The sequence below is a fragment of the Capsicum annuum genome, chromosome 8 (genome assembly GCF_002878395.1).
Source record: "Capsicum annuum cultivar UCD-10X-F1 chromosome 8, UCD10Xv1.1, whole genome shotgun sequence".
In the NCBI taxonomy this organism is placed as follows: Eukaryota; Viridiplantae; Streptophyta; class Magnoliopsida; order Solanales; family Solanaceae; genus Capsicum; species Capsicum annuum.
The window spans coordinates 148,708,519-148,728,362 of NC_061118.1; the positions used below are offsets into that span (position 1 = coordinate 148,708,519).

Here is a 19,844-nt window from a genome sequence, read left to right on the forward strand (position 1 = left end):
TCCTAGCAACTGATATGAAGTCAAGTGACTGAATGATAGTCAGATCTTTGTTTTCTTATCCCTAGATACCCAGGGTACCTTGTGAAGGTGGAGTGACTATTTTCGATAGACACTTAGCTCAAGTAAAGAATATAAAAAAAAAAAAAAAACAAGTGTAAAGCAAATTTAGAAGTGAATAAAGATAAAATAACCTCAACCCTAACATAGTCATCATCCCATCATAGATTAAAATATTTTGTAATAAAAAGGAGTAAATTCAATTTAAATGGTGAAAAAGACAAACATTTGATATTTAGGTTCTTGGTGCAAATATTACCAGACATGTAGTTGGAAAGGTGCTGTAAAGAAAAGCATTTTCATGTCCTAATTAATAGCAGACTTCTAAAACCTCTGTAATCTGGAAAAGATTAATGAATATGTGTGGCCTTTTATTATTCTAATATATATGCTAAACTACCACACCAAGGATCAGTTAGCTTAGCTTGTGCAAAATCAGCAGATATGTATAACCTTTCTACAAGTCACAATTCCAGTCTAAAGTCCTCCAGATTTCTGATCTTCCTTTGCAAGAGCTACGTAGTTTACAGGTATTACAGCACCAACATGACCACTCCCTCTCTTTTCCTTCCCTATGGACGCACCGTAACGACCTGAAGCTGTGGACATACGCCGACTATTTGGAGTTCCAGGCACTGTGTTAGCATTACCCAGAGGTTTCTTGGCAGACTTTGAACCGTAGATATTTTCTTGTTCTGCAGCAAATTGATCTTGGAGTCGCTTTTGTTCCTGAAACATATACATTACACTCAATCATCCAAATCTAACTACCTATGCTCTATTAACTATGGTATACACGATTAAAGCATCAAAAACAATTATATTCAGTTTCAAGCATACATCCAAAAATAGATAGTTCACATGACATAGACTATCCCTTCAAATTTCAATCACAGTCACAGCACGCGACAAGAGAATAAAAAGTGATACCCGAGATCTACGTTTCTCTTCTTGTTTTTCCTGTCGCGATATGATGTACTCTTCCAAAGTATGCAATAAAGGGGCCTAGACAAAAAAAAAGAGTTCTGGTCTGAAGGTGCAGTACCACAACATAATATCATCTTAAATAAAAACACAACGATGAACTTACTTTGTGATACAAAAATGGAATTCCTCTCTCCTTCTCCCAGGCCTTTATCTTGGCAGTCAAGTTCTCCACGAGGGCTGCATTATAGGTTCAGACTTCGGTCACTATATGATAATTGCTGACACATACTATACAAACATACTTTAGATTAGAATGTGCGATAATAAGTTGATGTGGATACAATTTGTGTGGCTCTGGAGGAGGCCTAGGTAGCCTTCAAGAACATACCATAATTAACGATTACCACATTAGATATGGGCACGAGCACCATTTTAGGCTTAACTGATCAATGAAAGTTATGTAATATACCAAGAAACAAGGAACAATAAAAACAAAAACCAAATGAGTAGACCTAAAGCACTCTACAAAATCAAGTATCAGTTTCCACTTTCTATAGTAGACAACCAAGATTGAAAAGAGAAATAGGTGAACTGGTATGTTTATAACCAGAGTAAGAGATGAAATTCGAAGGTAGGAAAAAGAAGAGGGGGTGAGTTTTTTTTGGTGGACTGTGTACACTTTACCCTCCCCAGACCCCACTTTGAGGGAATACACTGTATATGTTGGTTTGTGTGTGCGTGCGTGGGGGGGGGGGGGGAGGCAGATGTGAAAGACCAAAAACAAGAAGTTTCTTCATATACAATTAACAGAAATCCGCAATTATGCATAATTCTCCTCAAAAGAAAGCAATAGTGCATCACGAAGCTACTAATACTGGTCTATCAGGGGAGGAGGAGAGAAGAGGTGTACATCAAATGAGATAAATGAGTACAAGCTCACATGGTATTTTGCTGACTAAAATCCGTGCTTTTTCTGCACGTTTCAAATTGATGTGGACACCTTTCCCAGCGCTGTAACGATTTTCATCCTGTTAAAACAAGTTCATCATGATTTAATGGGGAACTCAAGGTGCAAACAGTATCTTTTACAGCATCAGATCTGTTATGCATCTAAAGTAACAGGTACTCAACTATATGTTTTTGTTCCCTCAACAAGCCTGAAGAAAAACTAGGCAAGCCAGCCAGGCATAGAATGGAAGAGCATATCAGTTTATCCTGTTATCACCTAATTTTGTTGCACTGCACTTATGCATCAAATTTTATACCAGCAGAATAATATGGAATACAGAAAGAGTAAATTTATTAGGGGTATCGCAGAGAGCACCCCAAACAATATGTGGGACACATCCAATTACCACTGTGGCCAACTTTTAGCAACAGAGATGAACAATTAGACTGATTGATATAGAGCAACAATCAACCAATTGTGCACTATTTTGGCTGCACTTATCCACAACATTTGTTACTAGCCTATAAGCACAAACAACTTAGTAAAATCCAACAAATTAACTACACACTTGAATACTCAGGCTTGCCTCTGTTATCACAAAAACGTAGAAAAGAGTCGGGAGTCTACTAGGTATTTGAGTGCGTACAATTGAAGTGTTTAATTAAGGACATAGATGAGAAAAGAATCGCAAAAAAATAAGTACCGGAAAGAAGAAACGTAGCTATTTTTACAATTACCAATTATATGGACCAAAGAATTGAAAAAGTAAGATGATTGGAATGAAATTTAAACCATGTCAATAAAGTTCAAAACCATTTTAAATTATGATTCATATGCGCGTTGCTACTTATTAGTTGCTAATTTTCATTACTAAATTACTAATTTCCTATGCCAAAATACTAACATATTTATCCAATTCTTAGTAATTAGGATATCACTTTGAAAACTATATTTATTATTTAGTGTTATCCTCTTTTAAGACAGAAACGCTAAAGCCTTTTTGAGTGAAGCAGAGCAGCAAGTCCACATTGCATTGAACTTTAGGCCCAGAGCTCACTATAAGGTAGCTTTTTCCAACACTAAGGTACTAAATTATGACATACCTACGAAAGATATAAGGTTGACCAATAATATAAGGATTAAAAAATAATGAAAAAAAAGAAGAGGTATCCTTTCTGCACATATGTGCCATATGATTCATAACTGAGTATAGTTCACAAGTAAACACCTGTATTTATGTAGATGGTATACCTTTTCATACTCATCAAGCCAGCTTTCCTCTTGGGATGCATGTTTCCACTTTTCCACTTTATCCAAAACATCTTTCCTGCTAGCAGCTTCCTCTTTGGCTTTCACCACCTGATCATCCATGCTTGAAAGCAGACCAGAGAGATCGCTGCCTGTATTGGATTATAATAAAATAATGTATAAGAGAACATAAACCTAATATTAATGAAGTATCTTTCAGTTGTACTCATGATAACAATAGACATGCTAAGATGCAAGAGGCCTGGATCCATTTGCATTCCTGCTCCAAAGTACAGGATAGACATGTTCAACAAAAAATGAGAATGAATGCTAGCTCAGCTAAGAAAGATTCATATCCTCTTTTGAATCATTAGTACCAAAATTGTAAACAGTCAATTAATATCGACAGTGACACTCTCTTCCAGCAATTTTCATATATATATTCTCTCACTAGAGGGTATTATGAGTATTCATGGAGAAAACAAAGTAGAGCAAAAATGAGGGAGGAAATCACATCTTCCTGTGAGGACGGGAATAAAGGCTACAAAGCTCAGAGGTCACAACCTAAGTCGCTGTAGTGGCGGCTTATAGAATTGCTTTACTGCAGAAAGCTTAAGCTTAGCTTAGTAGAACAAATTTAAGTAAATAGAATTTGGAGGATCCATCCAATGGTTTTATGACTTGCTTGGGCCATCTAAGAGGTATGGTCTCCTCCCATCCATCATAGGTTAATGCCTTGTTCGTTTTCTTGTTGCAGTTGAGCTCTCATTTAGGGGCCCTTTAGAACCTCAGGAAATAGTTCTTTGAAGCCTCTAATCTTCTGATGTAGTGAGGGATGGGTTCAATAGGCTACTGCCAGGTTCCTACAGTTTCTGCTAATTCTTTCCCTTAGCACAACCATTACTTTTCAGAATCAGCCCACAAACTTGCCTCTACCAAAAAAAACCAAAAAAAAAAACATGCACAGTGCAGCTAAAAGATCAGAAACGGATTTAACAGATTTTGCACTTAAAACCCAGCACACAACAATAAAACAAATGATATGTTGGAAACAAAATCACGAAATTGAAAATAGGAATAATCCAAGCAAAAATATTTATCGAGATTAACTTCTGTTTAAAGAACAAGCATTTAAATGACACAGAAAAGAACTGAGGATAAAGTAAATTGAATCTACCAGACTCCATAAGCTGGATTAAAATCTGGCGTGCAGTCTCACTATCTACATCCATATGAACACTCCTGTAGATTTCCTCGAGCTCATTTTGTCTCTTAAATATCAATTCTCTCAGCTTACTGGTCTTTAGAGCACTTAAACGCTCAACTTCCACTTCAGCCTACCAACATAGAAATGAGAAGCAGTAAGAGACTGTAGTAGAGAAATTAGTTTGGTTTAGGAGAAACCAAGTAGAATATATATACAAGATTTTTTATCCCATCCTCCGAAGACTCAAATGGAAAAAGAGAAGGAATAATGACTCAAAGTACCTGTTCAATAATGTGAATGTCAAGGGATCCTTGTCTAGTTATCTCATCAATACAGGAAGAAACTAAGGAAGTGATGTGGTTAAACCTTAGTTGTTCCTCCATTGGCATGTCCATGAGGTTCCAAAGTTCTATTAGAGAGCTGCCAAGATCTTGAATCTTCACCAATAAAATAAAATGGCGAAAGAATCAACATTTTTTATAAGGTAATGTTTTATATATGAACCAACAGAAAGTATATGCCCATATAGACATTTGAGTACATCAAAGTAGAGAGCTAATGAGAGCAACCATGACTTCTACTTCTTAGCAGTCTGTACATTGGCCGTGTTGCTTCAAAATGAAAGAAGAAACAACATCATAAACAGAAAATGTGCCAAGCGATATATGGGGCCATTTGTTTCAGAGACTAATTATCAAAGACTAATGATATATTGGTTATTATGTAGTGAATAATATTATAGGAATCATAAATAGCAAGTGCTTTCTAATTAGGGTAGTCTAGATCAAAATTAACCACAAAAGCAGATGAGATTCCAAACAATTCTCAATCATGTTTATCCAACTAGATTCTTAGTTGTTAAAATTTTGAAATAAGTAACAATTTGTTGATCATTTCATTTCATTTAGCTAAAAAAATAACTTTCATCAATTCTAATATCAAAATGTTATGTGGCCAGAGACTGATACAAATCAGTACTTATAAGTGATCATAATTAGTGCAGTAAAAACGAGAAGCTTGCACCACTAGGCGCACTCATATGATATACATCCATGAAAGTCTACTCAAAACAAAAAAAAACATGCAATCACTTTTGGTCCTTCGATATTTTAGAGAGACTATTCCACTAAATATAAAATGCAAAAGGAGAGACTGGTTGATAATTCACCCACTCTTTCTAGCCGCTGCTGCTTCAATTGCTTCAGTGAATTGACTTCACTTGTCAAGTTAGCAAGTGTTTCATTGCTTATGCTCTTTGATTGTCCATTCAAATGATTCGCCAAGCTTGGATTGATATTAGCTATTATCTTCTTGAAATCAAGTGACATAACTACTGTAAGCTCATGAATTGCGCTCATATAGCTATTCACTCGTTGCAAACGGAGGTTCTGCAGAAAAGGACAAAGGTCAACAGATTAAATTGTAAGGATACATAAATTGTTTTATTCAAGCAAAAGTTAAGAGGCAGAAAATCAGTTAAGTAACCTTTTCAGACTGAAGTTCCTGAAGATGTGACTTCAGTTCTGCCAATCTCTTAGCTGTCAAGTCTTGTTCATTTACTTGAACATCTGTGGGACTAATAACTCTGTCATTTCCTGCTATTTCTGCACAAATTGCTGCTATCTGTGTTTCTATGTTCAAGAATTCCTGAATCCTTTCATGTTTCTTTGTCTGTATGTCTTTTAACACAGGATCAATAACCGCCAATTTCTGCTTGAGGGTACCTTTCATCTTTCCAGACTGAAAAATATGAAAGGAGTTGGTTATAAAGAAAAAATGAAAGCCTGGATCGTGGAGAAGTTCAGCAATTCTAAAGAAAAATAGGACAAACCAATGGCAAAGAAACTTGTTCTCCAAGGGCAGAAACAAGTTTGGAAATTTCTGCCTCTGCCTCAGCTAATGACAGATGCAACTCAGCCTTGTATTTTCTCTCTTTATCTACATTTCTACGGTAGATGTCGAGGCATTCCTGCTCAATGTGAAGAAGCTTTTTGTCCCTTTCACTGTCACTCTCCCCAATCTCATCCCATATTTCCTTCAGACAAAAATGACAGCTTATTTAAAGAGATTCTACCTCCAAAAAGTTTTAAGTGAAAATGCAGCTGTTTATAAATACACAAGTGGGAAAGCAGAAGAAAAATGCATCATTCTCCAAAATAAGGAAACATATAGAGTTCAAAAGATAGTTCCGTTAGCAGACCAAGCAAAATTCTTGAATAAATGCTACGCTGCTTTCAGGAATTTATTGAACCATAAGTATTTGGGTACATAAGCGTATAAGGGCATGAACCACATTATAAATGCTAATGCACTCTGCCCAACAGACTGATGAGTTTAAGAAAAAAGAACAACCACATCTTCACTTTCTTCATTCAGACAGAAATCTTCTAATCTTTTACAGCCAAGAAACGTCAAGGGAAATATTTGAAGTTGTAATGACCCTTCAGGTCATTTTTCATATTTATGCTTATCTTCACCGTTTGAACTTCTCCATAGCTACCCCAAGTCATTTATGACTTGCTGGGACTGAGGATTCAGTTACCGGGTAGTTCGTTTGGTTTTTAGAGTCAACTCCCTGTTTAGAAGTTTCGTTGGTTCCAAATGGCCACCGATCAAAAACTTCAACGAAACGATCTCGGATGAAAATTTCGACTGCGCCAGCATATCCGAAATATCGATTTTAGTCTAGGTAGACCTTTGGTTCGGGTCCCAATGCACCCGAGCTCATTTCGACCTATTAGTCGGAAAGTCATAAAATCAAAACTATATATATGGGCCCCACTTTTTACCTAAACGACCTTGTTTGGAAGATTTGATGATTCCAATGGATTTGAATTATGGTTTACACTCAAATTTCACTATTGGATCATATATTTTGGGTTCCGAATGAGTTCTGAGGGTCAAAAAGAAGTTTTTGACTTTGCTGTCACAGGGTACCGCTTCTGTTCGCCGAAAGGGTCTATAAATAGACCCAAGGTCGCGATTTTGGGGATTTTCTTTCACATTTGAGAACCTAAAACCCTAAATAGGTATGATAACTCGAAATTGAGTCTTGTGGGTGTCTAGGGAGCTTGGTAAACATCTTTTATCAAGATTATCATCCGGATTAAGATAAGATTTCATCACTTTATTGGTAAATTTCATTATTCTTGACCCAAAACCCCAATTTAGCTTAGGGCTTGATTTAGCCCCACATTTCGTTCATTTGCACCTATCAATTGAGTGTTATGCTTCCTTGGTGATAATGAGCATTGGGTTGACCTCGGAAACGCGATTTCCGTATGTGGGACCCACTTGGGGTTTTTGGTGTCATTTTTGAACCCGAAGCACAATAATGCAATATGGGTATCGTTAGACTCGTATTGATGAGTAGATTATATTTTTGATAGTGTATGGCATTTTGGGGATTGTGAAGTAAAGACGAGCATGTGGTGCTTGAAGTGTGATTTAGCAATTTAGCCTTGAGGTAGGCCTCTGTCTACTTTTCTTCATGGATGATGTATGATATATATTCCGTTTGAATGTGAATGTTAAGATTGATATTGGATAGAATGACTTAGTATTGAATATACATATAAGTTTTGGAGATTAGATAGGGTTTTGGACCCGTAGGTTGAATTACTTAATACCCTTGTAGAATCCTATTGCCATCTCCCTAGTTTGGGTAAATTTGTAGCATGGATATGATATAATGCTATGTTCAGAATATGGTTTTAGCATTTGAAGCATGATTTGTATATTTAGCCTTATTGGGCTAGTGTGATAGTTTTGGAACCGTAAGTTTGGTAGAGTTGACTTGAGTACCCTTGTTTCTAGTCGAAGTTACTATTTTAGGCGTTAATATGGCTTGCTTGACATCTAAAGGATGAACTCGATACCTTAACCTAGTTTGGAGCATAGTATGCCTAATTATGGAAATTATGAATTAGAAGTGGGATTATCCGACCCACTTAGGCCAAGATTTGTGTTAGCCCTTGTGGGCTTAGTTGAGAATAATAGACCTAGTTGAGACTAATGAGACTTATTTATGAGAATTACTTGGTGAATTGATGAATTGTGATGATTTTTGTCGGATTATGATTAGTGGCCCATAGAGATGCATTTTCCTCTTTATTATGATATTTGGCCCCTAGAGATGCATTTTCCTCTTTATTATGATATTTGACCTATAGAGATGCATTTTCCTCTTAGTTATGATATTTGGCCCATAGAGATACGTTTTCCTTTTAATTATGATATTTTGCCCATAGATGCATTTTCCACTTTATTATGATATTTGGTCCATAGAGATGCATTTTCCTCTTAATTATGATATTCTGCCCATAGAGATGCATTCTCCTCTGAATTATGATATTCTGACCATAGAAATGCATTTCCCTCTGAATTATGATATTCTGCCCATAGAGATGCATTTTCCTCTGAATTATGACATTTGGCCCATAGAGATGCATTTTTCTCTTAATTATGATATTTTGCCCATAGAGATGCATTTTCCTCTTAGTTATGATATTTGGCCCATAGAGATGATTTTCCTCATAGTTATGATTATTGAGCTTATAGAGACGATTTTCCTCTTGGTCATGATGCATAACCTATAGATATGAGATGTCTAATAGAGGCAATATGCTTGTTGATATTATGCCTCCTATATGTGAGATAATTATAGATATGCTACAGTTTATAAATATGATTATTGATATGAGTCCAGGATATGTATATGGGCCTATAGCCATGATTATGATGTTGTGATTATTCTGGATAAATTAATGGGCCAAGGGCCGTGTTATGGTACTGATTAAATATCCAAGAAGTGTTTATCATTGTGAATGATGTGATTGCGATTTATGTGTATGTTTGTATACACATCTCTCCGGTATGGGACGGAGGAAGATGCGGTATGATGCTGATTATTCCATTGATTGAATACTGGTGATGGCATGCATAGGTTTGGTACGTTCATGATTATTTACCATTATAAATGATGTGATTATAGCCGAAATATGATCTTATGGTTTTTCTTCTTGTTAGGCGGTTAAGCTATGTGGTAACTAGTTGTCTATTAGCTAACTATTGCACTTGATGGCTAGGAAGCTAATGTATTAGTTAATGAATCTTGCTTAGTTGGAACATGGTAGCTAATGATGGTCAGTTAATGAATGATGTCATTTAATAAAAGATGGTTAGGCGACAAGTAGTAATGTGCTGTCTAGTAATGATTAACAAATATAAGGATGAATAGTTGATAATAATGAATGGTGGATAAATGACGGTTTGGTCTAATGATGAGCCTAGACTAGATGTTAGATTTTGACCATTAAATGAATAGTGGTTATTTGTTATCCCGTGAATAAGGATTATGTGAAGGATAATGTTTAGGCTAATAACTATAGGTTATGTGATGACTAGCGAACTAGCGGTTTAACAATAATAAATGTTGGTTAGCTAATAACGAGTAATTGGGATGTATTAATAAGATAGATATCTTTACGGTTATGAATATATCGGCTTGCGTCTGTGCAACTATTATATGCCTATATTTATGTGTCGAGAGTTATGATGATACATTGATACCCGACAAGGCCGGAGGATATTATGATAATATTGATACCCGATTCAAGTCCGGAGGATACTATTGAGATGACATTGAACCCCGGCAAGGCCGGAGGATATTATGATGATATTGATACCCGGTTCGAGTCCGGAGGATACTATTGAGATGACATTGACACCCGGCAAGGCTGGAGAATATTATGATGATATTGATACCCGATTCGAGTCCGGAGGATACTATTGAGATGATATTGATACCCGGCAACGCCGTAGGATATTATGATGATATTGATACCCGATTCGAGTCCGGAGGGCACTATTGAGATGATATTGATACCTGGTTCGAGTCCGGAGGATACTATTGAGATGATATTGATACCCGATGATGACGATGATGATGGTCCTGATGAAGACAGTTATGATGCATTGTGATATTAATGGTATATTTTGCATTCATTCCTGCATGCGCATCGCCTATCACCAGTATGCACCTATGTTTATCAGCCAGTATGGGACGGTTGCATAGATATGGGTGAAGAATATGTCTTGTGTTATTGTTTGTTGATTGAACCTTCCGAGTCTGGGGCGGTGGGGGTACGCATAGGTTCGGCTAGGTAGTTGGTTGTCCGGAGTAGCCAGTTATTTACGATGTTATTGATATTGTTATTATCATGGTTATGATCATTATTATGGCTAGCTTATGACAGATCGATCATGGATCCGGTATTGGGATTGAGGTATGTCTTCAGCCTTTGCTATCTTATGATTGCATTACTGTGCACGATTATTGTATGTCTAGCCATATGGATTAGAAATTCTAAGTATGTTGGTATTAAATCCTGATAGCATTCTAATAAGGTCTTAAAATGAGAACATGACGATGTAGGTTATGTTGAGATGACCTCCTATTTATATATATATCAAATCATGGTACGATCGGATATCCCTTTCTTCGTTGTTCATATTGTATAGTCGTTCCTTCACCTTGTATATTACAATATATCTTTCTTTCGCTCTTTATCTATATATTGACCTGGAATATACTGTATAGCTTTGGCATATATTGAATGTAGCTGGAATAAGAAAGTTCACCTTGATACTTCCTTAGTTTTATTATGTTAGACTCTTGGACATGAATATGATAGTTGTCTATTGTTATTCTCATTGACTTATTATATGATTTATGGACTTTTGGTTGTAGTTTTCATTCTGTTATATGTTGTATATATCTACTTTATCTGTGGAGCTCAGTTAGCAGTTGCCTCCTGAGTACCATTCGTTTGGTACTCATACTATACCTCTACAGCCTGCAGATCATAGTACGGGTTATCGTCGTTGATGCGTCCATCGAGTAGAGTAGCCTTGATTCGGAGACTTAGAGTGAGCTTCTGACGTTCGGAGTATTACTTATCTCTCTCCTATGTATTAGACTAGCCTCTAAGTTGTATTCAGAGGTAAGTTGAATCAATGTATTTCTCCTTGATATATCACTTTTGTACTCTTATTATGTTTAGAAGCTCTTGTACTGATACCACCAGGTTTTAGGATTTGTCTATGTATTGATCTTTATCTTTCATATTCCACATTCTTTTCTTTATGTTATTAAGTAGTCCGTTACTAGCCGTTCCGGACTACGGGTTGGCTTGCCTACTGGTGGGTTATAGTAGGCGCCATCATGACCTGAAAAGTTGGGTCGTGACAGAAGTACATCATTTGCACTTCACATTTATATACCAAATGTGTAAGCCAGAAAAACAAAATAAAGTATATTCTGATAGCCAAAAAGAAAAAAATTACTAGAACTAAAACAAAAAAAGCAAATTGTATGAAAAGCAAGTCCTTTTTGTTGATGGTGGCATGGGCAACTATAAATCTGTATTCTGGAAGCAAGCAAGCAAGAAACTTATCATGAAGCTGAACCACCTTTGGAAAACACTTACAAAGGAATTCAACTATAAGTTCCAAGGTGACAACAGGACAAGATAAGAAGCGACAAGACAAACAGGGAACCAATATAACATTCATGTTCAGAATCAACACAAACACTGAAAGAAAACAAGTTTAATAGTAATACACATAGAAACACAAGATTATGCATGGAATTACTCATGCTATAGACGCACATCTAATACCAAAACACAATTAAAATCACTTCTTAGCAACTTATGTCATATCCTTAGGCCCATCAAAAGCACATGCAATCTCTACTAAGTTTTGAAGCTAAAAGCTATCATATCTCAAATATCTCAGTTGCAGAAGTCCATGTTTATTTGCCCGGATCAATGGAAAAAGTTTGCAAGACATCCCCAGTTCAGATGATGTACTTTCGCTTTATCAAATTTTTGTAGCAATTAAAAAATTCAGAGCTATTGACAGATATGCATGAATAACAGAGCTGTTGACATGTTATACTTCAAATGCCAAACATGAGCCATCCATAAAGAATACAACAAATCAACCTAAATATGGCAAAGACACCACGCAAACTGTTGCAACATCCAATTCATTCCACCAATAACCAAGAGAATTATACTTTCAGAACTCTCATTTCACAATCAATTCTTTTCAATTTCATTCATTTAACAAAAAGAAGATACAGATTATTGGATTCAATCGTACGCCACTAAAATCACACCCCCTAAAGACCAATTCCAAAAATTTCTATTATGTTTCCCAGTAACCACCTCAACCGGAATCAAGACTGAGCATCAAAGGTCAAGCTTAACACATACATCTCTTACCTACCACAAATCTTGTGTCTTATTTACGTGTTTATGAACCTATTTGTACGTGTGTAATGTGCGTGTGTAACAGATACAGAAAATAAACAAAGAACAAACCAACAACATCAGGAAACCCATTCGACATTTAAATCACACTCGTACTATAAAGATGCAGTTAAAAAGGGAAAGATGAATGGAAATCACAAAACCCCAAAATCTCTAAAAGCAAAAAAAAGAAGAATTACTCCCTGTGCACTAAAGCTCCCGCTACACCCGGGCTCAAGGAAGGGCCGAATGCAGGATTACCCCACATTTCTGCAAGAGGCTGACCTACTGGTCACATGACAGTTACTGCAAAACCTCGAAATCTCAATTGAATTAATATAATGAAGAATTACTCCAAACCTGCAATTGTGTGAGAAGAGAGGCACAAGTAGTAGTGGCCGATTTAGAAAGAGAGAGCGGAGACGACATTGTAGTAAACTCAAGATTCTTCACACCAACAAAACCCTAGCCAGCAATCACTGAAGAGAATATTCCGATCTTCTTTTTCAAACAAATAAATTGCCGCAAAGATTTTGGCGTTATCCCTGATTTTGCCTTTTTTGTTTTATTTTTTTGGGCGGGAAAACTGTTCTGAATTCCCTCATTTCTCTCCTTTCACCTTTCTTTTGCACCTTTATTTATTTTAAAAATAAAAAAATAAAAATACTACTTTCTCCGTTTTAAAAAGAATGATTTACTTTGATTTTTAATTAAATGTCAAATCTATCAAAATGTCCTTTAATCTTGTGGTCCTAAATATGTCATGTGGAAAATTGAAATTAAAATATTATCAAAAGAGGAAAGGGATCATTTTTTTTAAACGGACTAGAACAAAAAATAGGTCATTCATTTTGAAACGGAGGGAGTATATTTTCCTACGTTTAGGAGTTTACATAAATTACATTTGTAATAGGGTGTGTTTGGTATGTTTCAATTTCTCCATGTTTTGGTTGATTAATCTTTTTTTTCCTTCTCCTGTTCCATTTTATGTAGCACAATTTAATTTGTCATAATATTTAAGAAAAAAGAAAAGAATTTTGAAACTTGTGGTATAAAATAATCATTAGATATTTGTGTGGTTGTGAATTAGGTAAAAAAGGAATTTGAAAGTTAAATTGTTTTTAAGATGGCATTCTGTTATGATCGAACAAAATAAGCAATACCACAAACAAAAGAAAAAACAAAATAAACACACAGATTTACATGAAAATTCTTGTGGAAAAAACTACGGACAAAGGCAGAGGAATTTCACTGTACTGGATGGAGAATGATGTATTTTCTGAACGTCCAAAAAGGACCCACTAATTGCACTTATATAATATGTGCGTACAGCTACCACAGAGGAGGATCAGCCCGATACCTATGCTATCACCACAGACCCCATGAAAAATTACAAACATAAGTCGCACCGCAAACTTTTCAGGATCAGATCAACAAAATTTGGATCACAAACTCTAACACATTCTTTTTAGATCTGAAAAAAAAATATCACATAAAATGAAACAGAATTACTAGGTAGCTAACTCTGTTCCATCAAGGCTAAAACAAATGAAATTAATCACCTACTATTTTTCTGTCTGTATTGGCACTTGGATATTCTTGCATATTGTCATGGTTCAAGTTAAAATTATTTAGCCCAAAAAAATAAAATTATATAATTAAAATATTAAAATATAATTCTAACAAAATATTTTCTCTAGGCACGGGTAAAATATTTGTAAATCATATATCCTCTCCAGTCATCATTTGTTGGACCATACTGGCTATATTTATAATTGCTGTTGAACCTAATTCTAGAGTACTATGATATTTCATCGGACAGTGTCAACGAGGTTTTTTGGTTATGAAAATTAGGCTATTTATCCCGATATAAAATTTGAAAATATATCTATCAATACTTTCGACGTGCAACATAAATTTATGTGCAAAAGTCCACTAAAATCACAAGAAGTAAGTATATATGAACCCTCGTTTTTAAAATACAACGATCGGATGTAACCTTAAAGATTGAACTCAACAACGGCAACGATAATAACATACTCAGTGTAGCCCCACAAAGTGAGGTCTTGCGACGGTAGAGCGTAACGAAGACCTCACCCCTACTTCAGACATAAAGAGGTTGTTTCGAATAGACAACCTTAGAGATTGAACTCGTAGAGTTTAAATCCTGGATCTGTCAGTACTCAATGAATCATTTCTTCATAGAGTAGTTTGCTTTTGTTTGGAGATGGTCCTTTATGTTTGAGAGGAATCTTCCTTCTTTCATATTCTTCATGAGTACTATTGGATGATGAAAGACTAGTACTCCACCTCTTTGATGAACATGTTGTGTCTGAACATGAAGAAGTTGTAACTGTTCCAAGGGTTTGGTCATCTTCATTGTTGCCTTTGGTGTTGAAGTCTATACAAGTATCAGCATTTCCTTCCATTATATTACTCAGAGTCTTAACCACCTGCATTAAAAAATATGTATGACAACAATCAGTAAGCTAAGAATAACAACAATAACAAAATGATGGATCAAAGGGAGCGCGCACCTGTATACTGACATTCAATGCGCGGATTGTATCTTATAGAATAATCGAATCATAAGCAAATTAAGTCATTTTAGTTTTGACATTACAAGCAAAACTTACCCATTCCATGGTATGCCTCTTGTTAGGATCCTTTTTGAGACATTTTCCTGCTAATTCAACCATCCAAAATAGCTGATGGAAATCATGGGAATCCATAATTCTTTTATCAATTAGGCGAGGATAGTTCCTTTGCTCCAAAAGAGGCACTGCCTGCACTTGAAAGGTAAAAGTTACCGTTAGCAATGTTATAACGTTGCCTCATAGAACACACATATGTATAGAGTACTGCGACAAATAAATGACTAGCTAGTCGTTTCATGGAACAAAATAAGCATGAGTTTTACGGTGAAATGTAAGAAATGGTCTTATTAGTTTACCCATTCAACAAGACTTTTATCTTCAGGATATTTGTCTGTGGTCTTGAGTCCAGTGATAAGCTGCAGCAGGACAACCCCAAAAGCATAAACATCTGTTTTAGCTGAGAACCTTCCGTTTGCTGCGTATTCTGGTGCCATATATCCAAGAGTCCCAACCACGTTGTTACCAGACGAATATTGTGATTCATCATAACCAGCTTTTGCAAGTCCAAAATCTCCTAGCTAACTCATCAATGTTAAATATAGTTAGATAAAAACATGTCTTGAGTTGCAAAAATATAAGATCCGAGAAAATACAAATACATTTCAAAAGTAGCTAATGTCGTTTTGTACAGTCCTATAATCAGGAAAACAGAAAATGATACAATGACAGATCTTTAAGCCTGGATCAAATTCATGAAGAAAATTGACGAATTACGAAAACAAAAGGAAAACACAGTAAATTCTAGAGCATCCTACATAACCATGAATAGCAGTTTGTTTAGTTTCTGAGGCAACGTTTTATATCATTTTCCACCCTTTTTTGGTGAAACTTTTGTTAATATGCTCTGCGTATAATTGATGCATGGACAACGTACCAGTGATTCATGATCATGTGTTACGAGGACATTGTTAGGTCTGATATCTCGGTGAATGATATTGTGTTTATGAAGATATTCTAAGCCTCTAGCAGCACCCAAAGCTATTTTTATCCTCCTATCCCAATTGAGAGGCATTCTTGTATCTCCTGCAAAGTATAAAACAACTATGAGTGAGCATATGTAGTCGTCCAACTTGGACCGGTGGGGTTGGAGATATATATATTGGCAGGTCATTTCGGACATAATCAAACCAACATTGGGAGAGTCATGACCGAACCTACTCATAGGCTCGATCTATTTTGATCTGTATGATATCATTCTAAAGCTAATGCATTAGCAATTCAAAACTAAATGTACCTGATAAGAATTGATCTAGTGAACCATTGCAAACATACTCATAGACAAGTAATCTTTGGCTTCCTTCAGAGCAAGACCCTAACAACATGACCAAATTTGGATGCCTAGCCTTGCTAAGAACCTCAACTTCAGACTTGAATTCTTTATCCCCTTGAAGGCTCGTATCGTTATGCTTCTTCACAGCAACTCTTAGTCCATTCTTTAAAATCCCTTTATAAACAGAACCAAATCCACCTTCCGATAGAAAGTTCTCACTGGAAAATCCTTTTGTTGCTTCTTCAAGCTCCTTATAACTGAATTCCTTATGCCATATCATCGTCGACCTTCTATTCCCACAAAAGGAACATTCAGATTTTTTCGATACTACACCATAATAATATTGATCATTGAATATCTCCTCTCTTTCTTTGGAGTCGCGGGAAAGTGAGTTTTCTGTTGTTGTTGCTTTATTGTGAGAAGAAATTGATGAACTTCTCGGGGTTTTCAAGCTTGAATTTGAATCCATTAGGTCAGTTGAAGAAGATCTTTTTACTGAGTTTTCACAAAAATCTGAACAGGGCTTCCGCGCAATACTGCTTGCCTGTTCTTTGCATGAGCTTCTTATACGAGACATGACTTTCAAGTCTACAATTCATCAAAAACAAATGACAATAGAGCATCGTCAAATGTAGAAACAAAAGCATCTAAGATGTATTCAAGAAGAATTGCTTCTCCATATACTTTGTATCATACATATCTAAGTTAACTGGTGAATCAAAAACTCCCATTGCTGATTGTTGGCAGGAGGGTGCCATTGCTGATTGTTGGCAGGAGGGTTCACACCTGGACGGCGATTGCTGGAGTAATTATTGTTGCTCTGGCGAGAAGGAGTTGAGCTAGTCTTTTGTGCTACAGCAGCAGTAATGGGAGTTGATAGCGGCTTCTTGTCTTCCTCATGTTTGAGGAAAAACTCATAATCTAGAAGCTTTTCGTAAAGCTCTTCATATGAAATAGGAGAATCGCGAGCACGAATGACAACAGAGAGTTCTCGAAATTCAGATCCGAGTCCACTGAGGATTTTCACAATGAGTTCCGGGTTTGATACCGGTGCACCAGCAGTTGCAAGTTCATCACAAAGTGATCGAACTTGATGAAGATAACCTGTGACTGGACGGCAATCTTTAGTGAGGCGGGCCAATCGATCTCGCAAGCTGAAAATTCTTGTTTGAGATTTGTTTGCATATGCAATATGCAAAGCATCCCAGGCAGCTTTGGCGGAGACTGCAACAGCAACAGTGGGGGCAAGCGTAGGATCAACAGAGGCCAAGATAGCATTTTAAATTAGCTGATCTTGGCGATACAAAGAAAGGAACTCAGGGTTATCAACGTCTTGATTGTTCTGAGAGATGGTGCTAGTGGGTGCAGGGATGGAGCCATCGAGATGCCCATAAAGATTGTGACCACGCATAAGCATTGAAACTTGAGCTTTCCACAAGGAGAAATTGTGACTGCCCGTTAATTTAATGGGCAGTTGGGTAACTGGATTGAATTGAACAATTGTGATGGCATTGTTGATTCCATCGGCATTGGTCACAGAAATCTTAGAGGCCATTTGTGTGAGTAAGCAGAGAAGAAAGAGAAAAAAAAGGAGAGGATCAACTCGTAGGAGTTTAGATAGGCTTTGATACCATAAAGAGATAGAGAGTAGAAGATGGGAAAAGAATATCGATAGAATGACTACTGTTTTCAGTATCTGTACAAGACTATATATAGACCAATATCAACAAGGATAGACTAAAAGTTACAACAACTATAAGAACTCTACAACAATTAGTTGTCTAGTAATTATCCGTTATTACTTACTTTGCTGAGAAGAAGGAAGTTCTTCTGATGCATCATCGTCTCCCGGAATCATTTCATCATAGGAAAATGTATTTCTAGTTAAGGTGACCTTTGTGTTCTCCATTAATTTTAGTGGCCCTCTCAATTCTTCTATGGAGTTGCTACTTTTCAATTTTGATATTCCACAGGATAGCTTCTCCATAAAGTACTTCTTCTCTTTTTTCATTTCCCTACAAACAAAAACAACCAAGTCATAAGACCAAAAGGCCAAAAGCAGTAACATCTTACTCTAAGAAATTCACACTGGTTCAAACAGTGGAGAAGCTAGGAATTTCTTCTTTCTTTTTTTCCGATAAGACAAGATTTTCTTCTTAACAATTCAAAAAAAGTTCTCGTGTGTCTACAGGATTATATTCAACAATATTTTGGTCAATCGAGTATGAATCAATTTACGATATTTGATACACTTTCACCAGTATACTAGTATTAGTTTGTACATCTTTCATTGTTTTCAAAGTTATGTGATAAACTTTGCATTCTATTCTACTACTCACTGTTTAACAGATAAACAAAAGCTTACTAAAATTTTTCAAAAAAGAATCCTATCAATAACTATTCTTACTAACCTATCTAGAATGATCCAAGTGGCTTCCAACCTTTTGATTGCTAAAACAGCAACCACCTTTCTTGAATTTCCAGCTTGAACTTCTATGTGAAACTTGACCTGCAACACCATGAATTTGACGACACTTTGTTAGTGTAGTTGTTACCAATTGTATTGTATGCTATTGTTACTTTACATACAGCTAGTTATAGGTTCATTCATATCTTTGCCTTCACTAAATCTTGTCATATTTTTCTCGTCCTCAACTGAAATAATAGACTTTTTTAATAGCAGCAATAATATTATATCAAAGATTAACATAAAGGGAGAGAGTTTAGGGAATAACCTTGTGAACTTCACATTGTTTCAACAGCACAAACATCTCCAAATTCTTATTATACTCCTCCATCCTTTTAGCTAACTCTTCTTCCACCAACTTTTGCTCTACTTTATTTCTTTGGCCCACTAGAGAAAATAAACAATTTGAAGAAATAACGAGATATTATATCATTTCTTGTACTATTAAATAATAAAAAATGAACCCTTAAATAATTTTTGTATCTTTATAAAATGCACGTATGAGGAGGGAACCTTGGAACCACGGTATATCGAGTCGTTTTCGTATAACCTATAGGTCACTGTATTAGTTTGAATTATCGAATCAGCTATTGAACCGGGTTAGATTGCCTACATTACATTCTTTTAGTGTGTGATCCTCCACCGAATTATTATTCATGAACGCGGGATACTTAGTGATTGAATTTCGTATTTCAGGTAATGTAGAATGCATATAGAAAGACTTACAAAGTTTTGCAGTGCCTA

The 19,844-nt window shown here is 36.0% G+C and overlaps 2 protein-coding genes across 2 annotated transcripts; both read right to left on the reverse strand.

The window, feature by feature from the left end:
* Positions 1 to 223: 223 nt before the first annotated feature.
* LOC107839365 (65-kDa microtubule-associated protein 5) lies at positions 224 to 13,324 on the reverse strand. Its single transcript, XM_016682815.2, has 11 exons — positions 13,067 to 13,324; positions 6,220 to 6,423; positions 5,874 to 6,128; positions 5,561 to 5,776; positions 4,670 to 4,825; positions 4,359 to 4,518; positions 3,185 to 3,333; positions 1,925 to 2,012; positions 1,148 to 1,221; positions 988 to 1,062; positions 224 to 786 (listed from the first exon to the last, which is right to left on the reverse strand). Exons 1-11 carry the CDS (start codon positions 13,133 to 13,135, stop codon positions 535 to 537), a joined length of 1,698 nt encoding a protein of 565 aa, XP_016538301.2. The 5' UTR covers positions 13,136 to 13,324; the 3' UTR covers positions 224 to 534.
* Positions 13,325 to 14,666: 1,342 nt separating this feature from the next.
* Positions 14,667 to 19,581, reverse strand: LOC107839367 (probable serine/threonine-protein kinase PBL22). Its single transcript, XM_047394548.1, has 8 exons — positions 19,369 to 19,581; positions 19,045 to 19,142; positions 18,440 to 18,648; positions 16,598 to 17,221; positions 16,238 to 16,386; positions 15,660 to 15,881; positions 15,343 to 15,492; positions 14,667 to 15,159 (listed from the first exon to the last, which is right to left on the reverse strand). The coding sequence occupies exons 1-8, from the start codon at positions 19,429 to 19,431 to the stop codon at positions 14,890 to 14,892; spliced, it is 1,785 nt and encodes a 594-aa protein (XP_047250504.1). The 5' UTR covers positions 19,432 to 19,581; the 3' UTR covers positions 14,667 to 14,889.
* Between the last annotated feature and the right edge of the window lie 263 nt (positions 19,582 to 19,844).